This window comes from Sander vitreus, chromosome 22 (genome assembly GCF_031162955.1).
Source record: "Sander vitreus isolate 19-12246 chromosome 22, sanVit1, whole genome shotgun sequence".
In the NCBI taxonomy this organism is placed as follows: Eukaryota; Metazoa; Chordata; class Actinopteri; order Perciformes; family Percidae; genus Sander; species Sander vitreus.
The window spans coordinates 19,543,014-19,568,665 of NC_135876.1; the positions used below are offsets into that span (position 1 = coordinate 19,543,014).

Genomic DNA, 25,652 nt, shown 5'->3' on the forward strand with positions numbered 1-25,652 from the left:
AGCAAAGCCTTCACTACAGGAAGGTATTACGTCATTGGACAACCTGAAAGACAATAGGGCCTGCTGGTTCCTTTACACTTGGGCAGGAAACAGACTCCTTAGCTCCCCACAACCCCCAGAACTCCAATACTTCTGGACTGCAGCTATTCTCACACTCAGTCAGCCTCGAGGATTAATTTTTTGAAGCTAGTGCAGCAACAGATTGGGCTACACATGCGCCAGGAACTATTACACTCTTTCCCCAACACGACTAATTTCCTCAAGGGAGTTTTCCGACCTCTTAAAGCCCTTCTGTCAGTTTAAAAGACACATACGTCTCCACACTCTGGCCTTGTCTCTTTATAAATCCACAGCTGAGGAGGACAGCAGACGCATGGACATCTTAAAGCCAAATTTGAAAGTCTGATCTAGGCCTACTCAAATGAGCATTTGTGACTGCATTCATAACAGCACAACTTTTCCAGGATAGAGATGGCAGTTCAGACTCCAAAAGCAATTTGGCGTCATGCTAAACTGATCTGGCTTTTGGCAAATCACTGAAATTCAAGATGACATACTTTTTCGTTCACAGGTTGTTAAATCAGGATGTCAAAGATGATATTTCTTTTGCAAGGAATCATGTGCATGAAATGCCTTTCTGTATAGTTTATATTTTTTGGCAGTGGTGTGTGAGGGGGGTTAGAGTGTGGAGTGACAGTCGTGTTAAATGACTGAGTAGGGTAACGTTGACTACACACAGCAAACAGCAAGAAGAACTGCACTTCAGACAGGAATGGAAAAGCGAGCGCTGGCCTAAACGGTTGATTTGGTTGTGATGAGGAGCAAATGTAATGATCTCATGTGGTTGAAGCAACAGAACAAGGGAAGTGCTGGAACTTTTGCGGTTATAAACTCTTGAAGAAAAATGGTTCACTTTAACTCCAGAAAGAGGCTGTTTTGTCTCAAAATTATAGAAATGCCTTCAGAGAGAGAGACAAATCTTTATAAATTCTCAAGTTAACAGCTAAAAGGGTGTTTTTTTAAGCACTATGCTTGGTTGTGATTGGTCTTTCACGGTATATCATTTTTTTTGTATACAGAATAAAGATGCCATTGTGCAGGATCATCATACTTGCAAAATATCACAGTAGCCTAGTGGGCAGCCACTACATGGAACACACTTTTGAGGTAGAAAAAGCCTCGTCAGGCAAAGTTACACAACAGAAACAAGATTAATTTGGATAAAGAAATCTTGAATTTCAAGGAAGCTTGATACTACTCTCATGTCTGTACATTAAATACGAAGCTAGTGCCAGCTGCTTCCCGTTTTATGCTAGCTTAGGTTAGCATAAGACGGGAAGCAGGGGGATACAGCTAGCCTGGCTCTGTCCAAAGTTTAAAAAGCGCTTCATAAAATCAAAACTTGTTTATGTTGTGTACGGTATGAGGCAAAGAAGGTAGTTTTTAAATTTGGGAAATTTAGAGGCGCTGGTAGGCTGTTTTTTGTAACCTAGCAAGTTTAACTAGGCTAGCTGTTTCTCTCTGCTAACAGTCCTTATGCTAACTAACCGGCTGCTGGCTGTACCTTAATTTTTACCATACAGACATGCATATGGTATCAAACCTCTTTTCTAACTCCCAGAAAGAAAACAAATAGGTTGTTCACCAACTGGCCCTGTGAGTTTGTATTTCTATTTTATGTATAGTCGACAACCAAAACAAATGTCCAATTTCTACGAAAGATGAAGTCAAACTTTTGAGTAATCTTTATCCTTCATATTAAAGATGTGTTAAATACAACCACAATTTGGTATTAAAAATCAAAAAAGAAAAAGTAATTAAAGTTCTGGTTCAATTCATCCAACCAAGAGCCTCTTCAAGAACACTGTGTAGAGAGAAGTTTCCCTTCATTTTTGGACCATTGCAGCTTCAGCCACAACTGACACTTTGCTGCTTACGTAATGAAACAAACCACAGAATGAAATAGAGGGGAGGGGAAGTCCAACGTGTCCGTTTCAGCTGGTCCACAACTGTGGTCATTGCCACATGAAAAGCCCAAAGACCCAGGTGTATCACAGTAAAAACATCACTTGTGAGCCAAAAATCTTACAGGAAGCAAGCGTAGCCAAGTGGCGTCTTTCCCAACTCCTGTCAAACACGCTGCTGTAGTAGAACTAAAAGATGTGGCCCTGTTGGAGAAAATGGCATTCAAAACAACAGGGCCGGCGCTTCCTCCCTGAGACAGAGAATAAGAAGGCCGAGCAGTAATCAGAGAAGAGTTATGAGATCTGCTCACTGAACTGCCTTTCCTTACCCTCCTCCTCCATCTCCTTCGCTAAACTGCTTTCACTTGTTTGATTTTTTTCTTTCGCCGCCTTGTTCTGTGCTTTTTCGCTCAGATTTCCTGGCCCTACAAGCGGTAGAAAAGAAAGGGGGAGGAGCGAGGACAGCTGATGGAGAAAATCTGGGGGAAATAGCAGTGGCATTCTTTGCCTCTCTGTTTTCTCTCTTTACGTAGACAATCTCCAATGAGAATTTGAAGTAAAGCACTGATATTTCTCAATGCAATTGCTACAGGCTTGTTGAATACAAGTCTAACAATAACTGAAGGCTGCTGCTTTGTGTCCTAAGAAAGAATATAGTGAAAAGGGACTTTTCTTCTCTTCCACCAATACTGCCTGCATTTAATGAGTACAAAAATTCTGCACAAAATGAGAACAATCTACAACTTCCTCTAATCCTCCATGAAATAGTCAATCACCTTCCAAACATTTCGCTCCAAAAAACAGATGCTTCTTCATCTAAACAAACTTCTCTTCTGCAGAACAAATGCAGCATTAAGTTTCACCAGTAGATACAGTTGTCACAGAATTGTTTGGCTTGAAAGATATACTGCAGTAATGACTACTGATGAACGATAGAAAGTTACAGTTTAAACATAAATGGAGGATAACAACTTAAAACTCCTCTCGGCGGTGAAAATGTCCCAACAGCAATGACACACACAAACACCTCGCTGCAGCCTCTTTCATACTTGGCAGAGCAAAAATCAACAGTGAAACACTATATATCTGCTAAAGTAAACATCAGTAAATGGGTCGTCAGCGGTGAGGTTAGTTTGCAGTTGAAGTGTGAGGGATTTGTTGCCTTTGGGAGGGCAAAAATATTAACATGGTGGAGACAGGAGCTTTGTGGAGGGACTGTTTAGACTGTTTAGACTGACCCTCAAGTGGGAATACTGTGAACTAACACGGATCAATATCAGGACTGTGTATTGCTGTAATAGTATTATATTAGAGTTTGTGATTTCATCATCATCCAGCCAAATAAACATTACGTTTTTCTTAGTCATAGTAATTAAAAACACCTGCGTGGGTGTGCAAAGTAAATGCAAGTAAATTAAAATGACTAGTTTCGCCAAGATTGGAGGACCTTCATGGTCATTGATACAAAACACATGATTACAGTTAGGGAACATGCTGTCGCTCTTTTAATGGGAGACATGGGGACACTCATCACAAAGCTTAAACGTTTTTCTTAGCTCATGAAAATGTGATGTCTTGGAGACAGGCTTAGCACGGTGGCTACATGCTCACATCGATCAGAAGCGATGCACGTTTTCATTAAAAAAACAAAATATTCAGTGCAAAGCAGCAACTGGCATGCCATGTTGCTAGATTCATTGGTAGCTTGTAATACGAGAGTGAAAACGGGGATAGGACCCAAATGCAGACAGCTAGGCAGACTGATACAGTTCAGGGACTTATTGACCAAATGAAGGTACAAAAGCTTATGGGATCATGAGGCTACCCACACACGTAAAAAATCCAAAGGGGCACGCAGGAAGTACAAACTCCAAAAGATATGGGCAGAGGTTCAAAATAGGCAAGTAACAAGTTTTAGATTCCAGGTTTCAGATATCAGAATACAGAGGCTAGGAAGCAAAGGCAAGAAGCAGAGCAGTTGTAAAGGGCTGGTTATATATGTGCAGGGCTGATGAGAGAAAGTGGGAACAGGTGAGCAGGGAAGGTCAGGCGACTGGGACTGGAGGGAAAAGTCAGAGGGCATGTGGTGAGCAACAGCAATGAATGGGTTTGAGGAAGTGGGAATGTGGCTGAAGAGGCATCAATGTGACGCCCTGATATTATTTTGTATTTTTTTAATGTCAAGAAAGCTTTACATTTTAACGGAAACATAACGTGCCAGGTTAGGTGATCATGGTGCCTTTAATTCCTTCTATGACTTGGCTCATAGACGTCTAAGAAACACTGAACCCCGGCCAATCATTGCTTGCGGTCTCTCATAACCTGCTTAACACGCAAAAGTAAAATCTCAAAAATGACATATATTCTCATTATTTATTTATAATTTTGGTGTTGTTTTTTATGTATGCTATAGACCTTTTTCACGGCAGACATGTTGACATGTCATAGTAGGAAAAGCACAGGTGTATTCAAAACCATTAATGATGGCTGCATTCCACTTAGGAGAGGTCCTGGTATTGTGCATGCTGACTCACTGAAATTTTCCTTACTGGGACACTTGATGGAATTGAGCCATTGTTAAGGTTATCAACTTCAGCTGTTGTTTTCATACTATGACAAGTCAAAATGTCTGCTGTGAAAAAGGTCCATTGTTTTTCAGTATCTTGTATTATTTTATATGTACTTAGGCCTCCCTTGAAAATGAGACTTACTTGATTAAATAAAGGTTACAATGGCTAGTATTTCTTCACCATGTTCACATTTGTGCAGTGAGGACATGATATACCTTGTAGACATTTAAAACTTAAGGAGGTGAAACATTTCTTATGTGCTAATCACAGTGACTTGTGAAACATCCTAAATGCATATTTCTTCCACTATGATGTACATACATATATATATATAATGAGAAATTGATGTAAAAAAAACTCTCTGATTAGAGCCATTACTGGACCTGTAAAGAAGAAGAATCTAAATGTTAAACTGCTTTTGGAGAATTGCATATAAATCATTACATGTTTACAGTGTAATCTTTGGAAGGACAGAGTCAGCTTTTCCCCCCATCACTGTTATCACTGTTTCTGTGGTCCTTGGCAGACAGAGAGGAAGTCGGCGTGTTCATTGTTCCCACCATTCCCTGTTCCTCAGCTACCTTCCTGGTGCCATTATAAATGGGGGAAGGAGATGACCCCAAAGCATGGCTGCTTTGACATGATCAACGCCCCTGTGAGTCTGTGTTACATCCAAAACTTGGCACCGCTGATATAGGAGGATGAAAACGGTGTTCGAGAGTTACGACACACAGTCCGAACATCTCCGGGTGTTGTCAGTTAAGCTCCCGCCATGTCTGAGCCACATTCCTAAGGTACCCTGAGTTGGGCTGTGCTAAAGCAAACCCTTGAGGCCCAGACAGGGTCACAGTGTAACCCCTGCTGGGAGATACTCAGTTTTCATCCCACAGGAAGGATTTACTGTCCAGAACTGTGGCTTTCAGTCTGCGGCTAATAAGCATCTGGGTCAGCCCCACCACAAGCCCGTCTAGATAATTTAAAAAAAAACAGAGACACGTTGCAAAAACCTGCCAGATGACTGCTCGACTGTATATTTTCAGGAGCAGAATGAGTGTAACATCATGATGTTGATTTTGTGGAAATACATGCTATAGGCAATGGCCTACTTTCCATCTGCTGATATTAGGGTTCAATAGTATGGTTCATTGAATTTAAAGAGTTTTGAGATGATTATCAAATATTCCAGTTTCTTCTGGTGACATACGTTTTTTGTTTGTAGAAAGACGTGGTGCAGTCTCCAGTCCTTCAGTCTCAGTGGCTCTGGTTTGGATCTTACATGCAGGGCTTTAAAGGGAGATTCTGTCTTTTAAAGGCGGAAATAACAATGGTTATCTTACAAATAAAAAGTTGAATCCATGAGCATTAAAGCCCACTCTTTCTCAATTTAATACACTGTGGGGTTTTGCAGATACATCCTTACTTGGGCTGGTATGACCAGCAGCTTACATGGTGCATAATAGCATAGTTCAGTTGTACCAAAATAACATTTCAAGCAAGCTGTAATTAAAAACAACTACAATTTGTTATTAAAGGATTGATTTACAAGAGGGAAAAGTTGTATCTAATAATACATAACAGCGATTGGTCATCGGGTTTGGCTACTTTACATGTGATTTTGCATAACTGTTTCATACCCTGAATAAACTAAACACAAATGTTGTGATATTAGTTTCAACTATATTGCCCTGCCCTATCAGACACATCAAAAAAAAGTATTCCTTTTATTTAGGTTGAATTACTCAAAACTGCATCCACTTTGGATTAATAATGTTGGAACTGGGTGGAATGGCAGTCTGGATGAAGAAGGGCGGATGTGTTCAGTGTGCCATCTCAATGACATAGAAAACAACTTTGCTTCCTTTTGTCCCTTTTACTGGAAACCAAACAATATGTTGTCTTCCATCAGATGAAAACAGAAACAAAGTTGTCTCTTTCACGTACAAAACAGTTATGTTAGCCTGTTACTTGGACAAAGCCTGGGAGACATGGAAAAAAGTCCTTCATGGGAATAAACCTTTGGCTTGTAGTATTTCTTTTTTTTCAATTTGCATAAAAACATGTTTAAACAAGTCTATAATGTTCCCAGAAAGTGTTGTGTCCTAACTAACTAACTAACTAACTAATTAACTAACTACATTACTGCAGCATGAGGATACTGGACCTTAATACTCCCAGTGTGTGTGGTGGGGAAACAGACCAGACTGCTTCCTGATTAGTTTAGTGGACCACAGGACGAGGTGGGCAAGGACTGTGCAATCTGCCACTGTGTGAGTGTGTGAACATGAGTATGCATGTGAATGTGTGTGTGTGTGTGTGTGTGTGTGTGTGTGTGTGTGTGTGTGTGTGTGTGTGTGTGCATCATGTGTGTGTCTTTTTAAGGATGGGGGATTTGACTGTGGCTGTGGTGGTTCTAGACCATATAATTACTCCCACTTAGCATGGAGAAAAAAAATAACAATTTCAGTCATAACACAGGAGGTAAATTATGGTGGGGAAGCCACTGGTCATGGTCTATAATCTGTCTATATATTTCTATCTGCACAGGTTGTTGTCCAAGTAGACACAGTCAGGACAATTATCAATTTCCCCCAAAATACTCCGGGTACACTTCCAGCAGCTCCCCAAGTGAGTCAGCATTTCCAGCGAGGTCAAATGAGTAATCTGTCTCGTCTTAATGCACGCCCACCGGAGGATGGTACATCTTTATATTTAGTGAGGTTAATCAGTGAATTAACCTCACTAAAACAGACTAATTGACACACATCTTGCGTGAAACCAAAAGCACATCTGATGTCTCATTGCTTTGTTCTCTCTGAGAAACACCTTGGAATCTTCAGCTGAGTGACAGTTATAAACAAAGGCTGTAGCTGCTATTTGTTTTCATGTGGGCAACTCTGAAACCACAAGAATACTACATTCATCATGCCAGAGCAAATTCAAGATTGGTGATGACAATGCATGAGAGGAACTGGGTGAGTGCATGTGTGTGTGAGCGTGCAAAAGAGTCGATGAGTCACTGGTCAACTCAGACAAAGAGACCACAGCACAAAGGGAGAGCGAGAGAGACCATAATGTATCTACGAGGGGGTTTGATCAAGTTTTTTTGTCAAAATCAATGACTCAGTGATTACTTCACTGGGTTCTGAGATTTAATTTTAACTGTCTGACTCATACTCTTTTGAAGATCCCTGCCCAGTGGAGGTTTAACACACTCCCAAAATCTGTAAAGCACTATGACATATATTGCCATTTTAATGATATTAAGCTAATGAATATTAGCCTGCTATACTGAAATGCTTCAAGCTGTGCTAATCAATAATTTTACATTAACGATAGATCAAATGACGATGTGTAATGTGAAAGGAGTCACCACAGAGAATTATCACCAGCAGTTTCCCTCAGCTCTACAGAACATTTTCAGCTAATTGTTTTGGTTTTACAACTTTATCATTTTGATTCACTCTCAAGGCTCTCATCAACCTTGCTTCCCGCAACAGCAGATAGTTGTTTTCAGTGAAAGATCTCTGATAAACCCACTGTACGCTACCTGCAAAATACCAAACAGCAGACAGACAAAGTTAGCGACTAGCTGATGAACATGTTTACCTCAGGATCTGGTGGAGACCAAAACGGAGCTAAAAGGAGGGAGTAAATATTGGATTACATTCAGAAGAGCCCAAGCTCAAATGCAAGGATTTACAAGACACTATGCTGTATACAGAATATAGCAATTGGCATCAGAAGCGCCGGCAGAATTCTATTTCTTTGTACGCACACACACAAACCGCCTGCCCGCAAGTACGTTCCCACACGTGCACATACACAGTCTACTAAGCGAGGCAGAGTTTGATTCGTTTTGTTTTTTGTACTAATGTTACCGATACAACACCACCATAAAACTCTGATTAGCCTACAGTACGCATTTCAAATACCAGCCAACAGGCCAGGTTTACACTATCCTCTTTGGAGCTCTCATATGGTCAAAATAATGTAGTCATATCCGTAGTGACTTTCAACAAAACTAATATATCTAATTACACCACTGAGGGGCGAATGGGTGAACTTGTTTCAGATGTGTTTTCTAGGCAAAATAAGCCAATGTCCGGTGTGCTTTGGATTCAACAATCCATTTATTCACAGTTCTGTATACACATGTTCAGTGTAATGTTCCACTACGAGTTGGAAAGGAGCAAAGTTATTGCAAATAAAGCTATAGTGCGCAACTATATTATATGCAGCGCCGTTTCTTCTTTTTTCCTACAAACTTATTTTATACGTATATGCGCAGCTATTTTTATTTCGGCACCCATGTTATCCAATCTGTCCGTTCATACCGGGCGCGTAGCGTCTGCGTTGGTCCGAGTTCTGCAGCGATAGTTTCGGCGTCTCCTCTATTTCAAGCCAGGCAGGTAATCACATACAGGAAGACTACAGTGCAGCCGGATGCTTTACAAAAATAAAACACATTCAAAATAAAACACCTAGATTCATGGTGATTTTGGGTGTCTTGACTTCTCACAGCGAGACACACACACACACACACACACACACACACACACACACACACACACACACACAGAGCCACATAAAGGCTACAATTACCAGAGTTTTCCTCACTCATTGTGTCTCTTTCTATCAGAGAGAGAGAGAGAGAGAGGGAGAGAGAGAAAGAGAGCAGAGGAGAGGAGAGGAATGGTATTGTGATGCGTGTAGAAATACGCGTCTGGTATGAATGGCCAGGCGCACGATCAGGCACATTCGATTCATTTTATTTAAACAGGGACAATGCACAAGTTAACATTAACCTTGTATAAGAACAAGGAGAGATGCATTGTGCCAGGTTGTAGCACAAGTGCACATATCTACGCTACGCGTCACTTAGGCGCCCGGTGTGTTCCAGCTATTAATCAACGTCCGTTACAGGGGTGGGGGGTGGTGCGCGATCACCGAAGGCTTGTGTCATGTGAATGCAACAACAGTGTTGTTGTCATTACTTAGAATTCTTCATGGGGGAGACAGAAACTACGCACTATAGCTTTTACCAGTTTATTACAATTACAGATGTGTCGCAAGTCTCGCAGAAAACAGCGCTCTCACTCAACAGCACCGGTAACAACAACAACAACAACAACAGAGATGACGTCACAAGCGGGGCAGACCCACCACCCAGCAGCACGCACACTGACCATGCATGAACTAAACTTTCACGTGATTGGCAGAGAGATGGGAGATGATAGACTGGCTCTGCTATTCTAGAACTTCCTTAATCCAGAACTGTATCAAATTAATTTGAAAAAAAATGTACGCACAGTGCGTACAGGATTACAGCTGCCGGCGCCACTGCCTGGAATTGTGGTACTTTTAAGCTATGACTTTAGAGATATTTTGTTCTGTTTTTTTTTTTTTTTTTTTTATTAAAAAATGATTGACAGATCGTTAAATGTGTCTCAGACCTACTGACAGGAGGCTTCAAAAGGCATCCGTCAGCTGCAAAGTATTTTTGAACCATTACAATGAGCAAATAGTTTACATTTGTAACACATACACTCCTGACAAAGAGGAGCGGTTTTCTACAGTCGGTGTGCCAGGGTTTGGAAGATTGCCTTGGCAGCCAGGAGGCGAGAGAGAGCCAGAGAGCTGCATGGAGAGGAGTAACAATAGAAGGTGAAGCTCTCTTTTCCCATTTTCACTCCCCACACCTTCTCTAGCAAAATCCCTCTCTCGAGCACACGTACCTCCCTCCTTGGCAACGCTTTGAGCCTGATACGACCACAGTTTAGATAAGCATTCTTCCACAATGAGAAGCCAGAAGGTTTTTTTTTTTTCTTCTTCTTCTTCTCAAACAAAGCTCAAGAAATGCCTTTGGTTTCTGATGGGAGCTGTGAGTTTGTTTTCAGTTAAAGGTTATCCCAGGAACACGCAGGTTTCTCTCCAAAAATAGGCAGTACAGAGAGTGGATGAGGAGGAAAGAGAAGGGTGGGAGGAGGAGGAGGAGGAGGAGGAGAAGAAGAAGAAGAAGAAGGGAGGGGAGTTTGGTTAATGAGCACCAGATGCCCTACCTTCGGTGGTAGCCACATTCTTTGGAGCTTTGGTTGGTGTGTGATCCGTGCTCGAACTTATGTCAGAAGAGATGCTTGAGCTCCCTTTACCTGCAGGGGAAATGGGAAGAAAAACAAATCTGCTGGGACACAGTATAGCAACTTTAAGATGACAAACTGCAGTTAGGATTTATTTTTACCGCACAGCCTTAGAAAATCTTTTCAGTTGAGAGAAAACACTTTTTATGCTTAATTCCTAAAGAGCGTCAGAGATAAGGTATTTCATGATGTATTTAAATCGGTAAGGAGGTATGAAGTGTAAGGAAATATAAAGTCCATCACTCTCTGCTTTTATGACTTTTATGCTCCTCAGTTTTGGATGAATGGCTAGGCTTGGCACGTGCACAAAGTCTCTGCTGGTTTGTTTAAGTAAGTGTCTGGTTTTTTTTTTTTTATATTTGGAAGAAGAATAAAGTCTCCTGAAATCCCCCTCAGCCTTCACTTCCACGGAGCAGCTACTCTCTTTAATGAATGATTACAGTAAAATGTATCATCAGCCACGTACTTCTTAGGTCATACAGTCTGTACAACTGCCACATATAAGTGCTTTCTATTAAGTTTACACAAATGTACAACTCTTACTTTGGGAGCTGTCCTTGTGTTGTTGGATTTAGATTTCTATACAGTCACACAACAGTGCTAAATTTCAGAGAGATATTCCTTGTGCAACAAGCTCGACTGCCATGGTGACTGCAGGCTGTCTGTGGAGTAGTTGTTTATGGCATTTCATTCCTCTGTCAGATCATAAATGCAGCTTTGTGGCTTTCCTGAGACTAAGTATGCGCCTTTCACCCAGCACGAAGAGGTATTCCCAAACAGTCACACCCACATGCATCAAGTGCAGCCATCTAAACAGACAAGACAGTTCCCGAAATAAGACATAAATATATAAGCTTGTGTAGGGAGGGAAAAAAGCAACCTGTGACTCCATATGGAAGACACACAATCACACCGATACATATAAAACGATTTTAAACCAATGCCGCTCATACGGTATGACATTTTGTGGTGACATCAGTGAGCCGGCACATCTGCTACGGCTCCTTCAGTCCCCAGAAATGACTCAGAAATTCACGAGTAGCTTGCAGATGTCCACTTTTCTAATATCTAAGAAGAGCAAAAAGCATAAGGCTGGTTAAACACAAGTAAATATAATATTTGTCTGGTTACAGGATTCTTTTCCACAGCATATGTGGACCTGTGCAAGGCCGATTGTTTGTCTGTCTTTCATGGAAAAAACAACTTTCAGAAAAGCTCCTGCTTCCTGTTTTATGCTTATATAATGTGTTGGTGGAGGGTTTCTGCATAGTTGTGACCAGTGTGTAATTAATTGTGGTATCACACTTGAAAACAGATGTGGACAGACAGACTGCAGAATTCTGCACTTGCAACTAAGATGCTGGTCTTATACACTATGCAGTATTTTCTTTTGTGAAATGACTATACTTTGAATTAATGTATAATGTGAATATTAAAAGGTGCTGTAGGTAGGATTGGGAAGATCCAGGAGCCAAAAAATGTTAACATCAACAACTTCTCAGTCCCTCCCTCCCTTTCTGCTAAAGCCCAAAATGTTCTCCTAAGCCCCTCCCACAAGGGAGAATGAATGCGTGTGCCTGAGCAATGATTGACACATAGTTAGACACCCCCCCCCCTGGCCCTGATTGGTGCATCTGAACAGACAGCAGTGGATTTTTGCAAATCGCACTACAGGCTGTAGGTGGTGCCAGAGGAGCCAGATCTTTTTTTTATTATTACCTACTTCATGTAGTTCTACTCGAACATAGGGTCAGTTTCAGCAAATATGACAGAACGTTAGCTTTATAAGTACCTACTGCACCTTTAAACTTACAATCCTTAAGATTTTCATGAAGTCAATCAAATATTTGATACATTTAATGGTCAGAATTTTGTTAATAGCAATTCAATGTATTTACATTCTGTGATTACCTTTCTATATGGTTTTAATTGTAAGTGGCAGAGTCTGCCATTCTCGACATATTCATACTTTCAGCTGAAAAGCATAAAATAAGTCACGGTTAGAAAAAAGTAAATTATTGACTGACTTCTTCATTAAAACAACTAAACCTGCGATGGTTAGTCAATTAGCCGACAGAAAATGAATTGTCAACTATTTGGATAACGATTAATTGCTAATGTTCTCTTGTTCCAGCTCCTCCAATTTCAAAATGTGCTGTTTTCCTTAGTCTTCTATGATTGTAAACTAAATATATTTGGGATTTGGATTTGGGGGTGTTTACAGTGCAGCCAAACAGACCGCTGCGCTTCAGTGTGTTTCTGATCAGAGCTTAAATTAGCCACCAGGACTCAGTGGCGTCACCAAATCAACTGAAATCAACCAGTTATGCCGAGTTTGGAGGGTAATGCCCTTTTCATGTTGCAGTGAAAGGGAGAATTAGGATCTTGTGAATCACTAGAGGAGAACACAATCTGCACAGCCTACATCACATTTTCCCCACCTGACTGTCTGTTAACCTAATAAGAGTTTTAAAGAAAAGCGTTGGTAAGTTGCAAATTCAGCTCATCGAAGACTCAAATCTGTGGTATGATCTGTTGATGTACCTGAACAGGCTGGATTCCTGGGTGGAGCTGGTCCATTTGTTATTTTTATTATCATGACTCCCAATCTTTACTCTGCAGTTATTGACTTAGGAAGAGAACACACTGGAATGTTATTTATACAAACATTTCTGCTCTGGAGAGAGTCAATGTGTCCGGTGGAGTTGGAGCACAGTTCTTTTTCTGAATAAGTAATGTTGAAGATTAGATGAAAAAGACAGTGTGTGTGTGTGTGTGTGTGTGTGTGTGTGTGTGTGTGTGTGTGTGTGTGTGTGTGTGTGTGTGTGTGTGTGTGTGTGTGTGGGGGGGGGGCTGACTGACTAACTGACTGAATGAAGTCAATTTATAGCAGTAAAGAGTTTGACTCTCCTGCTGAGCTCATTAATTAAGATTTTGTTCAGTATTATGAGAGTCGGAAGATATGGATTTTGGTTAGGCTTATCATAATATCACATTTGTTTTGTTTTCCCTGGCTTTAAAGCTGCATCCCAGTTGGGTGAAACCATTTTTCTGAATATATGTGATAGCAGAGTGAGATGGGTGGTATGGGCTATATTACAAATGCCTTTTGTTGGTCTTTATTTGATGTACTTATTTAATTAAATAATACGGTTAAATATGTGGAAATACTTTTACGTGTATCCACTATAAAAAAAAAACATCTAGGAGGAGCTGTTTCCATAGAAGCTCTAACATATTTCTTGTTAACATTGCTATTTTGTGTCTTTCCAGGGTGCCTTCTATATAGTTTTGTTTACATAAGGATCATATGGCATTGACCAATATGCACAAAATGGCTGCCAAATCAAACAAGAAATGGGTTAAAGCGTCGTGGACAAATATCTCTGGAATTAGCCTTAGACTTATCAAGATAAGAGACTAATACGAGCCCACATGCCCACTAAACCTGCAGGAATACACTTAACACTCCATAAATTAGGCTATTGGAGTTTTCTGATGAACTGGCTGCCCTGACAAGTCACCTGTTTTTGACTGTTTTTGATTTAAACTGACTATATGAATGTTTTTTTTTTTTGTTATAATGTAAATACTTGCATGTCAAATAATACCTATGCAAGTTTAGGACATGTTACTTCTTACATGTTTATTGTAGCACTATGTAAAATGCAAACAAAAAAAGCTAAACAGAAAATAAAAGTTAATTAAATGGAGAAAATGTGAGTAAAAAAATGTTGAAGAAAAAAAAAAAAAGTGTCTGGAAGTGGGTTTTTTTGTCTCAAATGGTATACATTTTTAAAATATGACCACCAGATGTCACTCTGTATCTTATAGGCTATGACGAACATTAACGTTGCACATCTTTAAAAATATATATATATTTTTTAAAGTAGGCCTAGGGAATTTAAAGTCAAACGTTGCTTTTAGCTCCATATCAGCACATATCCTCACAATTTAAAGATTTGTGAATGGAGTATGGCATACCCTTCATCTCTACACATACAGAGAAAACCCTTATACTGTGGGGAAATGAAAGATAAAGAGGGAATGGTGCTAGTTTTAAGCTAGCTCTCTAATGTCCAGGGACAAACTCAATGAAGCTAAAGAACCCAGCAACCGCACAATTGTTTTCGTTTAGTTCATGAGAGAAAGAGAGCGGTAACATGCAGCCGTTGTTGAGCCTACTTTAATTAAAATACTTTCTTTTATGTGGAATTCAAATAAAACGTGTTTTAGTCGTAATTAGAGCACTTACCCTCGCTTCCATACTGTTTTCCATTGTTCGCACCCATTTTAAAGAATACATAATCTATGCGCAAAACTCGGTGTATCAAAAGGAGTTAAATTCCAGAGAAAAAGGGCAGTCTTTTTACAAAAGATAGGCTAGACAGTCAAAGTTGTGTGTATGGCCGCTAGCTCTGACTCCAAATAGTTAATCCAGATGTTGAGCAGAAGACGCCTCAGCATTACGCAAACCTAGAGTCCAGACTCGAGCTTCCAGCGGTGCAGACTTTCTATATCTGAACATCCACAGACAAAGAACGATGTACACACACACACACACACACACACACAGAAAAAAATCCTGATTCGAGGAGTTCGGAGAAAACTTTTGTGAAGTGCCCTAAATGGTAAGCAGCTGTTTATCAGGCTGAGTGCGGGCAATCATAGCGGGCAGACAACTTTGTGAGGACTCGCAGCTCTCCTCCACTGGATTTAAAGAGACCGCAGACCAGGGAGGGAGATGTGGATATTTAAAGAAAGATAAGCCAAAGACAGACTGTGACTCACAAACAGTGGTGGAAGAAGTACTCAGATCTGTAGCTAAGTAAAAGTAGCAGTACAAGTTAAAGTCCTGAATTCAATTTGTCCTACTTTTAAAAGTACATATTATGCTTTAAAGCACCAAAAGTAAAAGTAGGCCTACTCATTATGCAGATCTGTGGCTCATTTTAGAATAATGTATATTATAGGATTATGATTATTGATATGTACATTACTTCAATGTTGCAACTGGTAATTATAATTACTATATATACTGCCAGGTAGCTTGTGAATCCCGGTTACCGATACAGTTTTATCTTAACCTATAACACATCGTCATCATGTATTTGCTCATCCATTTTGTATTATTAATCTAAATCTTTAACGTAACTAATTCAAGTTATCAAATAAATATGGTGGAGTTAAAAGTACAATATATGCCTCTCAAGTGGAGTGGAAATACTCAAGTAAAGTACCTCAAATTTGTACTTAAGTACAGTACTTGTGAGTAAATGTACTTAGTTACTTGCCACCACTGAAATAACCCAACCATAGTCCATACATGACATATTGGAAGCAGTCACAATCCCATTAAGTTATTTTCCCTTATATGCCTCATTATTATTTAAGTATTATGTCATCACAGGTGTGACTTTAAGAAATTCAACCAATCAGAATTGAGGACACATAATCTGAGGATATAGTCCTGCTGAAAGAAGAGAATGCTTTAACCACACATGTGGTAATGTGTCTATGAATAGCAGCAACACAGGTCATTGGATATGTAGAAGTAAAGTCGCTGGACAGAACCAGTTGTCTGCTGTTGACAGGTGACTTAATATTCTACATACATGTTGAAATTCCTTTCTAAATGCACACAGCCCACAGATCTACAGAGGATAACATATTTATGTCTATGACTTACATTCTCTAATTAGATACACAGGTTAATATAGCTTTTTTTTTGTATCTCAAATCTTATCCTCTAATCAAAATCATAAGAGTCAAGAGAAACCTCTCTTTTATTATGGTACAATGTGAAATGCTTTTAACTGAAGATAAATACAATAAAAGTTAATTTTCTGGAGAAAATGTGGGTTAAAAAAAAAATATATATGACCACCAGATGTCACTCTCTGTTTACGTCTTTAAAAAGTAGGACATTTAAAGTCAAATGTTACTATGCACTTCATATCCACACATATGCTCACAATTTGAAGATTTTTGAATGGAGTATGGAACAAGTTAAACTATACACAAACAGAAAAAAAGAAGATTGAAGATATACTGTAGGGGGAATGCTAGTTTTAAACTAGCTCGCTAATGTCAATGGGCTAACTCAAGGAAGCTATAGACCCAAAAAACTGTTTCTTTAAAAGTGCAAACAGCTTTTTTATTATGGAGCTTTATGAAGGCATATTTAGCTTTTCTACATTACAGCAAAAAAAAATATATATGTGTGCTATATTGGTAGCTGTCCGGGCTGGCACCCAGAAAAATTAAGATATACGACTTGTGGAATGGAAACTCCACAAAGGTATTGCACCCATAAACTTTTCACACCAACTTTCAACTGCCATTTCTTTATTGTACAAAAACTATGTGTTAATGTGTTTAATAAAAGGGGGAAAAAGTGTGGTCTGTAATATTTTATTGATCACAATTAAGCCCTATCGTTATTATTTATGCCAGCAGAGCCATTTCTTATTTTAACGTGTAGTGTGTTGATCTCTACCTTACTCTTCTTACGAGCTATAAATAATGCACTTTAACAATGTTTGAACTGTTGAGGAGTACAAGTACCTGGGAGTGTACTTAAACAATAAGCTGGACTGGACTAGACACGCCGAGGCTGTCTATAAAAAGGGCCAAAGTCAACTCTTTTTCCTCAGGAGGCTGAGGTCCTTTAACATCTGTCGGACGATGCTGAGGATGTGCCATCAGTCTGTTGTGGCCAGTGCCATCTTCTTCGCCGTCACGTGCTGGGGCAGTGGGATGAAGGTTGCAGACACCAACAGACTGAACAAACTGATCAGGAGGGGGCTGGTGATGTCGTGGGAGAGGAGCTGGACACATTGACGACCGTGGCTGAGAGGAGGATGCTGTCCAGGCTTCAGTCCATCTTGGATAATGTCTCACACCCTCTCTACGACACACTGGACCAGCGGAGGAGCACCTTCAGCAGAAGACTCCTCTCACCCAGATGCACCACAGGAAATCTTTCCTGCCTGTGGTCATTAAACTTTACAACGCCTCCCTCAGAGAGTCACACACCCCCTCTCTGTAATCATCTCAAACATAGACAATCACTTCTCTTTTTTATTGCACTATAATCATCTAAACATAGACAATCACTTCTCTTTTTTATTGCACTATAATCATCTTAACAGACAATCATTTCTCTTTTTATTTGCACATTAACATTGTACATTTCATATATTATTACTGTAGATTTGTTTTTGTTATATATGTTAAAAGTCTGGATAATATATGTCGTTTGTATACCTGGAATGGTAACAAAAATAATTTCCCCCTGGGATTATTAAAGTATTTCTGATTGGCTCACATGGTAGCAATAAACTGTCGGAGAGAGGTCAAATGCCAAACCTCAAGCCTTTTACAGGTAGCAATCTCTGCCACACTGGAATGCATAGTAAGAAACACTTCAGCTTTCTGCAGGAGATGCATCTCTCTAGAAAATACAAGTATATGTTTCATGGTAACCCTAGTCTCGCTTTGCCAGGCCTTCCTCCACAGCACTGCGGAGGAGGGTCTGGCGAGTCCACACAGCATTCCGGGATGGAGGACAAAAGTGCTCTGGTTTACTGGCATTTCTTTAAACCAATCACAATTGTCATGGGCGGCGCTAAGCACCGGGCAGAGCCACGGTGCCACTGCGAAATAGCCTCGGGAAGGAACTTGTTTTGGTGGAACGTGTGTACGTTCAGAGGTTGTTTTAGTCGTGCAACAGAAAACTCAGATTGGACAGATGGTCTAGCTAGCTGTCTGGATTTACCCTGCAGAGATCTGAGGAGCAGTTAACCATAGTCCTCAGAAATCCAGAGTTTAAAATTACACAAATAACACAAACAAAGCAGAAGGTAACGGACATCCGGCCGAAAAGAATGAAATCCGGCGGAATTTCTGGCAGCACTAGAGCGATCCCGGAAGTGGAACGTCGTGGATATAGACTATGGTAAGCCAGAGGTCAAGTGTGAATAAAACTTGCTTTACCCAAAAATATTTATTCAAATCTAAAAATGACATTATAAAAAGGCTTAAACTTAAGGTTATCATATGTAAACACACAGAGTTTTAGGTCAGCTCTGACAGTTGGCCACTATTGGTCATCCAGTGTGAAAACACACCCACAGGATCGAACAGGTAAGGATTGACAGCAGGACTTGTGTTTATTTCAGGAAGGAGCTCAGAGAGCTCAGACTTGTCTACAGGCGAACCAGAAACACTGAAGCTGACCTCTGGCACAGCTGCACTCTGGGACAATGTGGTCAAGGCGCCGTTGGTGTCCGTCACAGCGGTGCTTGAGGGAGCCGAGTGGTCATTTTCGGCCTCTGTGGTGGCAGGGCGGCTGGGAGAAAGTGGAGCAGAGGTGATCTTCTCTAGCTTGCTGTATAATGTCCTCAATGTAACAGGAACGGACATGAACCTGAGATAGTGTTAGAAAAAGAGATCAAGCTAAGACCAGAATGCAAAGAAAAAGTTTGGTCCATTTTTTTATTTTATTTTTTTTTATCTACTAATCTTATGTTGAAATCAATAAATGTTACACTGCGGCAAATCAAAACTATATCAGATTTTCCTCATGATGCAAAATGTGGAACCTACTAAGGAGGGAGGCCCAGAGCCATCATTCTCTCAACTGTAGAGAAATAAGGGGTAGATAGAAGTCATAAAGCCATACCTCTTCATGACAGTGGAAAGGTATTCATCCAAAGAAGCCTCTCCTATTCCTGCCCCGAACAAAGTGCAGGTAATCTGATGCAAACCAGATACGTTCACCAGCACTGTGGCCAAAAAAATATAGTCATATAAGTCAGATTTCTATGTCATTATTTGCCATTACCTTAAAAGTATACACCCTATGGGTTAACAAAAAAAAAAAAAAAAAATCATAATCCAAAACTATTCAGATAAAAGTAACATTCTGTGCCAAATGCTCACAAACAGCGAGGGAGTCAGCGTCAGGTCGGTGGAAGGTAACAGAAAAGCTGGTCTCAGACTCCGGAAGGACTTCAAAGTGCAGGTCACACGCCAAATCTGATAGCAGAATCCATCAATAAACCATCACATAAGTCATTAATGATTATTTCTGCCAACTTTGCATCGGCTACCTTGTCCAATTTAACCGGTTTTGTGACGTTAAAACGCCTCCTACCTGTTCCGGCACACTGAGAAATGATGCAGCTCTTCAGCAGGGTGTTGATGGCACACTGATGCCGAAGCAGGTCCAGCAGGGCCGGGACTCGGGCTGGGTGAGTAAAGGGAACACTGTCCACTACAGTCCCTCTCAGGGCAGGTACCTCCCATGCATCTCCAGGGAGGATATAACTGTGCATCACACCACCAGGAAGAGGCTGGAAAAAAGTATCAATTCATTTTATGTCATAAAACAGGGGTCTTCAATGTTTTTTTTAAGCCAAGGACCCCTTAGGTTATATCTACGATGTTCCACTTCCATGATTTTCCGGAAAGCTTTCATTTCGGCCGGATGTCCGTTACCTTCCGCTTTCTTTGTGTTGGCATTTTAAACTCCGGTCGATTTTTGAGGACTATGGTTAACTGCTCCTCAGATCTCTGCAGGGGAAATCCAGACAGCTAGCTAGACTATCTGTCCAATCTGAGTTTTCTGGTACACGACTAAAACCACTTTGAACGTACACATGTTCCACCCAAACAAGCTATTTTGCAGAGGATTGTTATTGGTTTAAAGAAATGTCAATGAAACCGAGCACATTTTTCTCCCATCCCAGAATGCTGTGTAGACTCGCCAGACCCTCCTCCGCAGCTCTGTGGAGGAAGGTCTGGCAATGCAAGACTAAGGACCCCTTAACTGAAAGAGAAATGGAGCAGGGACCCCCCCCTTCCTACATATATTGTATAAAATGAAGTTGCATATTAAATTGGGCCTGCAATAACTTGTAGGGCAGCCTAAAGCTTTTTTTTATATTATATATATATATATATATATATATATATATATATATATATATATATATATATATATATATATATATATATATATACACATACACACACATACACACACACACACACATATATATACACATACACACATACCTTTTATGCATAGAATACTAAGCTGTTAAAATAGCCTAAAAATTGTTGGCATGATTTTATGAATCATGTTTTAATGTTAAAAAAAAAAAAAAAAAACATACATGTGGCACATTGAATCCTTAGGTTTAACTGTATCTGTGGATGGCTACCTTACCTATAGGCCAGTAAGCCGCTCATCAGTCGGGATTTATATTTGCTAATAATATGTTGGATTCATGTTAAGAGTTTAATTTTTTTTTTTTTTTACTTTCAAAAATAAACAATAATTTGGAGGCCACCCTGCACCCCCTAGGGGTCCAGGACCCACCGTTGAAGATCCCGGTCATAAAGTACATCTAAAGCTTGCGTAATAGTTTAGCTTGAAATGAACCCAGTTACCTTTCACATTGAGCTTCACACAAGTGTGTCGATCCCACATACCACTGTACAAATAATATCCTGCTCATCTAATGTCTCCCCATGGCTGTTTGCATGTGAACGTCTCATGAGAAGCTTGGGTAAGGGCGCCCACTGCAGGTCAACATCTGGTATGGCCACATCTGTGACATATCACAGGAGGAGGAACAAGAGAGCATGTGATGGAGTGATGCTTCTGGGCTATACATTCAAATAGAGACTAAAAAATAAAATTAAAAAAAAAAGTATAATTTTTACACTGACCTGTAATCTGGCTGAGCTTTTTCACAAAAGACAACATCATTGGTATTGCGGGTTGCAGTTTGAGGAGAAAGCAGGCAGGCAGCGCCTCATGCGGCGCCTCACTCAACGTCAGGAACACAGGATGACTGCCACAGGACACAGTTTTACTATAATGACTAAGGATTGACCGATTATCGACCCGGGCCTTTTTTTGGCAGTTTTCAGATTATCTGTGTCTGCGTTTTATTTGCCCGATAACCGATAAGGTTAATTAATTAAAAGGTGCGCTACTTTGGTTCGGCTACAGCTCTGTGTCGGTCCCTCTGCTTCGGTTTCTCTCACCACTGAGTCTGACTTAATGTCCCGCCCACAACACTATCTGACTCTCTTTTACTGGGTATTATGTTCAAAGTTTCTAATTTATTAAATACGTGCTTAAATCATTTAAACAAAGTTTTGCGTTGGAGTTTGTAACATTCCAAAATCTTAAATTTTGACTTAAAGATTTTCATTTTCACTGTAAATGCATATCGGTTCCAAATATCGGTTACATGAACTGCTAATAATCTGCATCTGCCTTAAAAAAAAACAGTATCGGTCGATCCCTAATAATACCACCAGCAGTGTCATTCAAATTCACTGTGGGATGTGAAATGAAAGTATCCTGTTGAGTGGGAGATTAAACCAAAACATCTCACCCCTGAGCATCCAGCTGTGGAGGCTGTAGGATCACAGATGCCATCTGAAGCATGTGGGTCACATCACTGGCGCCGACAGTCACCTGGGCTGCCTGGAGGACCGACTCTGTATCTGTCATTTCTTCAACAACAAAAGTAGGAATCTTTTGAGGAAACGCTACAATTGTTGAAGGCCCTTTAAAGACTTGACATGTCTTACGTAAATCTGACGTCTTCATTCCATCAGTCGGGGTGATATAGAACTGGATCTTCATTGGGCTATCTAAAGCGATGAATTAAATATTAATGGAAGATAAAGATGTATGCATAACATGTTTTTACTTCTTGGTGTTGTATGTACCTTCTTTTCCAGCTATCAGACACCCAATCCTGCCATTGTTAATCATGTCACTTTGGGGGTCAGAGTCCTTTGGCAACCTGAAAGCAGAACAACTGAGCTGATTCCAATTTGTATTATTGCTGTAACAAACAATTCATTTCTCAATTGTTTTGTTTGACATGTTAAAAAGTATAAAAAGCCCATCACAACTTCCCAGAGCTCTAAGTGATGTCATTGCCATTTTATCCAAATATCAGCCAAAATCTAATATATCCAATTTACTAACATATGATGAAAAAGAAAAGCAGCAAGTCCTCAAATGTAAGAAGCTGGAGCCAGTAAATATTTGCCATATTGCTTGAAGCAATTAATCAATGATCTAGAATAGATGCCGATAAATTGTTACAATCGACAAAATCAATTAATCGACTAATCAAGTTTTTGGGTATTCTTTTGCAGCTTACTCTTAACCTGTTTTGATTTCTGGCATTGTGTACATTTGTTTTTTGGAGCTCCTTGATAATCTTTTAACTTTACATTTAGTTTATTTGCACTCTTTCCTCCTTTATACTGCGACTGCTGCACAACAGTTTCCTTTGCGATGAATAAAGTTATATCTTAAGTCACTCACCTTGGTAAATGGGATATTTGCTCCAAGTCTTTCCAGAGGCATTGCAGAGATGCAAACAATTTTAATTTACTTTCACTAAAACAAAACATTAAAAAAAAAAGACATAAAAGCTAAATGACTGCAAGAGGCCCAACATTTTAACAGTTTAATAACATTTTAAGAGTAGGTATACTTGTCTCCAGGGATATTGTACTGAGTGAAGAGGCCTGCCAACTTCCCAGAGAACTCAGCAAAATGTTTTGACCTGTGGAGAAACGGTACAATCAGCACCTAATGCAATTTATCTTTAAGTAGTCATTTAAACACCACCGTCATTCTTCATCTCGCAAGCAAAAATGTCAACATTTAAAATTTAGCATCGCTCTAATGCTTACCTCAGCGGCTGAAGAAGGGACTCACTGGGCTGCAAGACAATTAACATTTTTATTATCATCAGGAGTAAAGGGGAGTAATGTGAATGGCAGTGTAATCCACTTACAACAGGGAACCCTCCATGTGGAGCCACTTTCACCTCCTTCGCCCCACCACACGGCAGCAACACCACCTCCAGGTAGAAGAGATCGGCTGTCAGGTAGCATGTGGCCTCAGTAATGTGGAAGCCCATTCTGGGGAGGACAGAACGTGAATGTGGGAGGAAATTTGTGCCGCCACATTGTATTACAAGAGAAATTAAGCTCTGTTAAATAAAATAACATTAGACCAATAAAAGAGATCTTGTAGGGCTTTGGAGTCAAATATCACAAGTCAACCATCTACCCTTGTTGTTTGGCAATCATTTCCAGGCGAGACCTCATGGTATTCATAGAGGACACTGAAACATACAGAGGCCGACTTACTTGCAGGTAAAGTGACCCAAATGTACTATATAAAATTATTTTATATAAATATATAAAATATGAAGAATTATTTGAATATTGTTTGTTTACCAGTTACCACTTCCTGGAGCCTTTCCAGAGATCTAACCAGCGGCTGACAGGGTTTGGATTCATCTTTGGGTTTGTCCTATTGGGGGACAAAGGGAAGAAACAAACAACAATGGACCTGTTGTGTGGCAAAGTCCTTGTGTAAACAGTCTTTGGTCCTCACAGTCCATCCCATGACACCACGGCAAAGGGTAATGTTGACATGTGGACGCTTTGCACATTGGCTGCCACACCTGGGTGTGTGAAAATATTTTGCATTGCACTCAGTGCTTCGTTCTTGAGAAGCCTGGATCTAAAAAAAAATATAAAATAAAATAAAAAAAATCTTCAGTATCACTGCTGGCAGGAAACCATATGACTAGCCTCAGCTGCCTTATCCCCTTGGACCACACATCACTTCAGACCACCAAGTAATCAACCAGACTCCAGAGACTGACCACTGCCAAGCTCCGCTTTGTATTAACCCACAAGTATTATGTATCCTGCTGCTCCACCCATGGCAAATCTAAAGAAATCTAACACGCCCTCTCATTGCCTCAGCATACACGTTAGTATAGAAGTGCTAAAACACTTTAAGAGCAACTTTTCAGCCTTTTTTGTTGAGTGTAAAAGACTATGAATCTATGAAGCTTTGCATGTTTGGCCCTAAACCTGTAGCCAAATGATATACATCTGAAAGTGCATCTTCTAATGAACAGAATGTGATTGTCTTGCAAAGCAGGGCAGTTTAAACGTATAGAAACAACAGAACCTTAAAAAAACAACAACAACATCTTCTAACTGTCAGTGCACAAACTGATCCAACAACAAAGACTTGTGTGTTCCAGGATAGATGATCTCATTCTCAGTGCTTGACCACACCAGTTACTGATTTGCAGCACATCATCATGCATAGAACTAATAAAAGGGGCATACGTTCAAATAATCCTGCCAATGGGAATTTTGTGTGATCTCCATGATTTGAACTGTGTTTAAAAAAAAGAAAAAAAAAAGCGCAGTTACAGCCAACATGCTGATGCAACAGATGTAGCATTCACTGCAATTTGTCTTACCATGCATCTTCGGACAAGCTGAAAGGTTTCATTCCAGGTCTTCTCTGCAAATTTCAAGTGCAGCCCAGATATTATCGACTTCATGACTAAAGCATACAGAAAGAAGAAAAAACACTGTTTTAAAACGTCACTACAATGTTAAAACGTCAGTATATCCAGAAGCTTAATTTTGAAATGGTCTTTTCTTCCATTTTCGTCAATTTTAAAATATATCTTTGGGTTACAAATATACGTTTGTGTTTGGAGTTAATGATAAAAAAAATGTATCTATTTAAAACAAGAAAAACAACTTTAAACCAACATTAACGTTACCTGGCTCCTGAAAATCACTCTTGCTGATTTGACAAAGGGTCTCCACTTGAACAAACGTGCCAACATTTATGCGGATTATCCAATCAATTATCTTGCACGTTTAATCCACTGCCCTTATCTGTATTTCATGTTCACGAAGCGAAATAACATATTTAATAATAAATAAATAAATGTATTATTATTTATATCTGTTAAGCGATGTTTTTATAAGTGAGAAATTAATGTTACGTTCACACAAAAAGTAAAGCTGAGTGTTGTCTGGTTCTCCCATGCGGGCGGGCGTTGTCAGACGGAGCCAAGCCCACAGGACGTGCAGTCAGTCTG

The 25,652-nt window shown here is 40.0% G+C and overlaps 2 protein-coding genes across 2 annotated transcripts in view; both read right to left on the reverse strand.

Annotated features, from left to right (window-relative positions):
* LOC144537364 (F-box/LRR-repeat protein 7-like) overlaps positions 1–15,373 on the reverse strand; it is a 28,959-nt gene extending 13,586 nt beyond the window's left edge. Inside the window, exons 1-2 of the mRNA XM_078281041.1 lie at positions 14,927–15,373; positions 10,594–10,683 (exon numbers count right to left, since the gene is read on the reverse strand). Of these exons, the coding sequence (XP_078137167.1) occupies positions 10,594–10,683; positions 14,927–14,963 (127 nt within the window). The 5' untranslated portion in view covers positions 14,964–15,373. The remainder of the gene's footprint in view (positions 1–10,593; positions 10,684–14,926) is intronic.
* A 3,152-nt stretch (positions 15,374–18,525) lies between these two features.
* med1l (mediator complex subunit 1-like) lies at positions 18,526–25,635 on the reverse strand. Its single transcript, XM_078281263.1, has 16 exons — positions 25,329–25,635; positions 25,017–25,102; positions 23,968–24,043; positions 23,798–23,852; positions 23,520–23,646; positions 23,416–23,444; positions 23,214–23,285; positions 23,042–23,122; positions 22,432–22,508; positions 22,092–22,353; positions 21,415–21,539; positions 21,175–21,293; positions 19,832–20,030; positions 19,618–19,713; positions 19,358–19,460; positions 18,526–19,102 (listed from the first exon to the last, which is right to left on the reverse strand). The coding sequence occupies exons 2-16, from the start codon at positions 25,098–25,100 to the stop codon at positions 18,751–18,753; spliced, it is 1,857 nt and encodes a 618-aa protein (XP_078137389.1). The 5' UTR covers positions 25,101–25,102; positions 25,329–25,635; the 3' UTR covers positions 18,526–18,750.
* Positions 25,636–25,652: the final 17 nt, after the last annotated feature.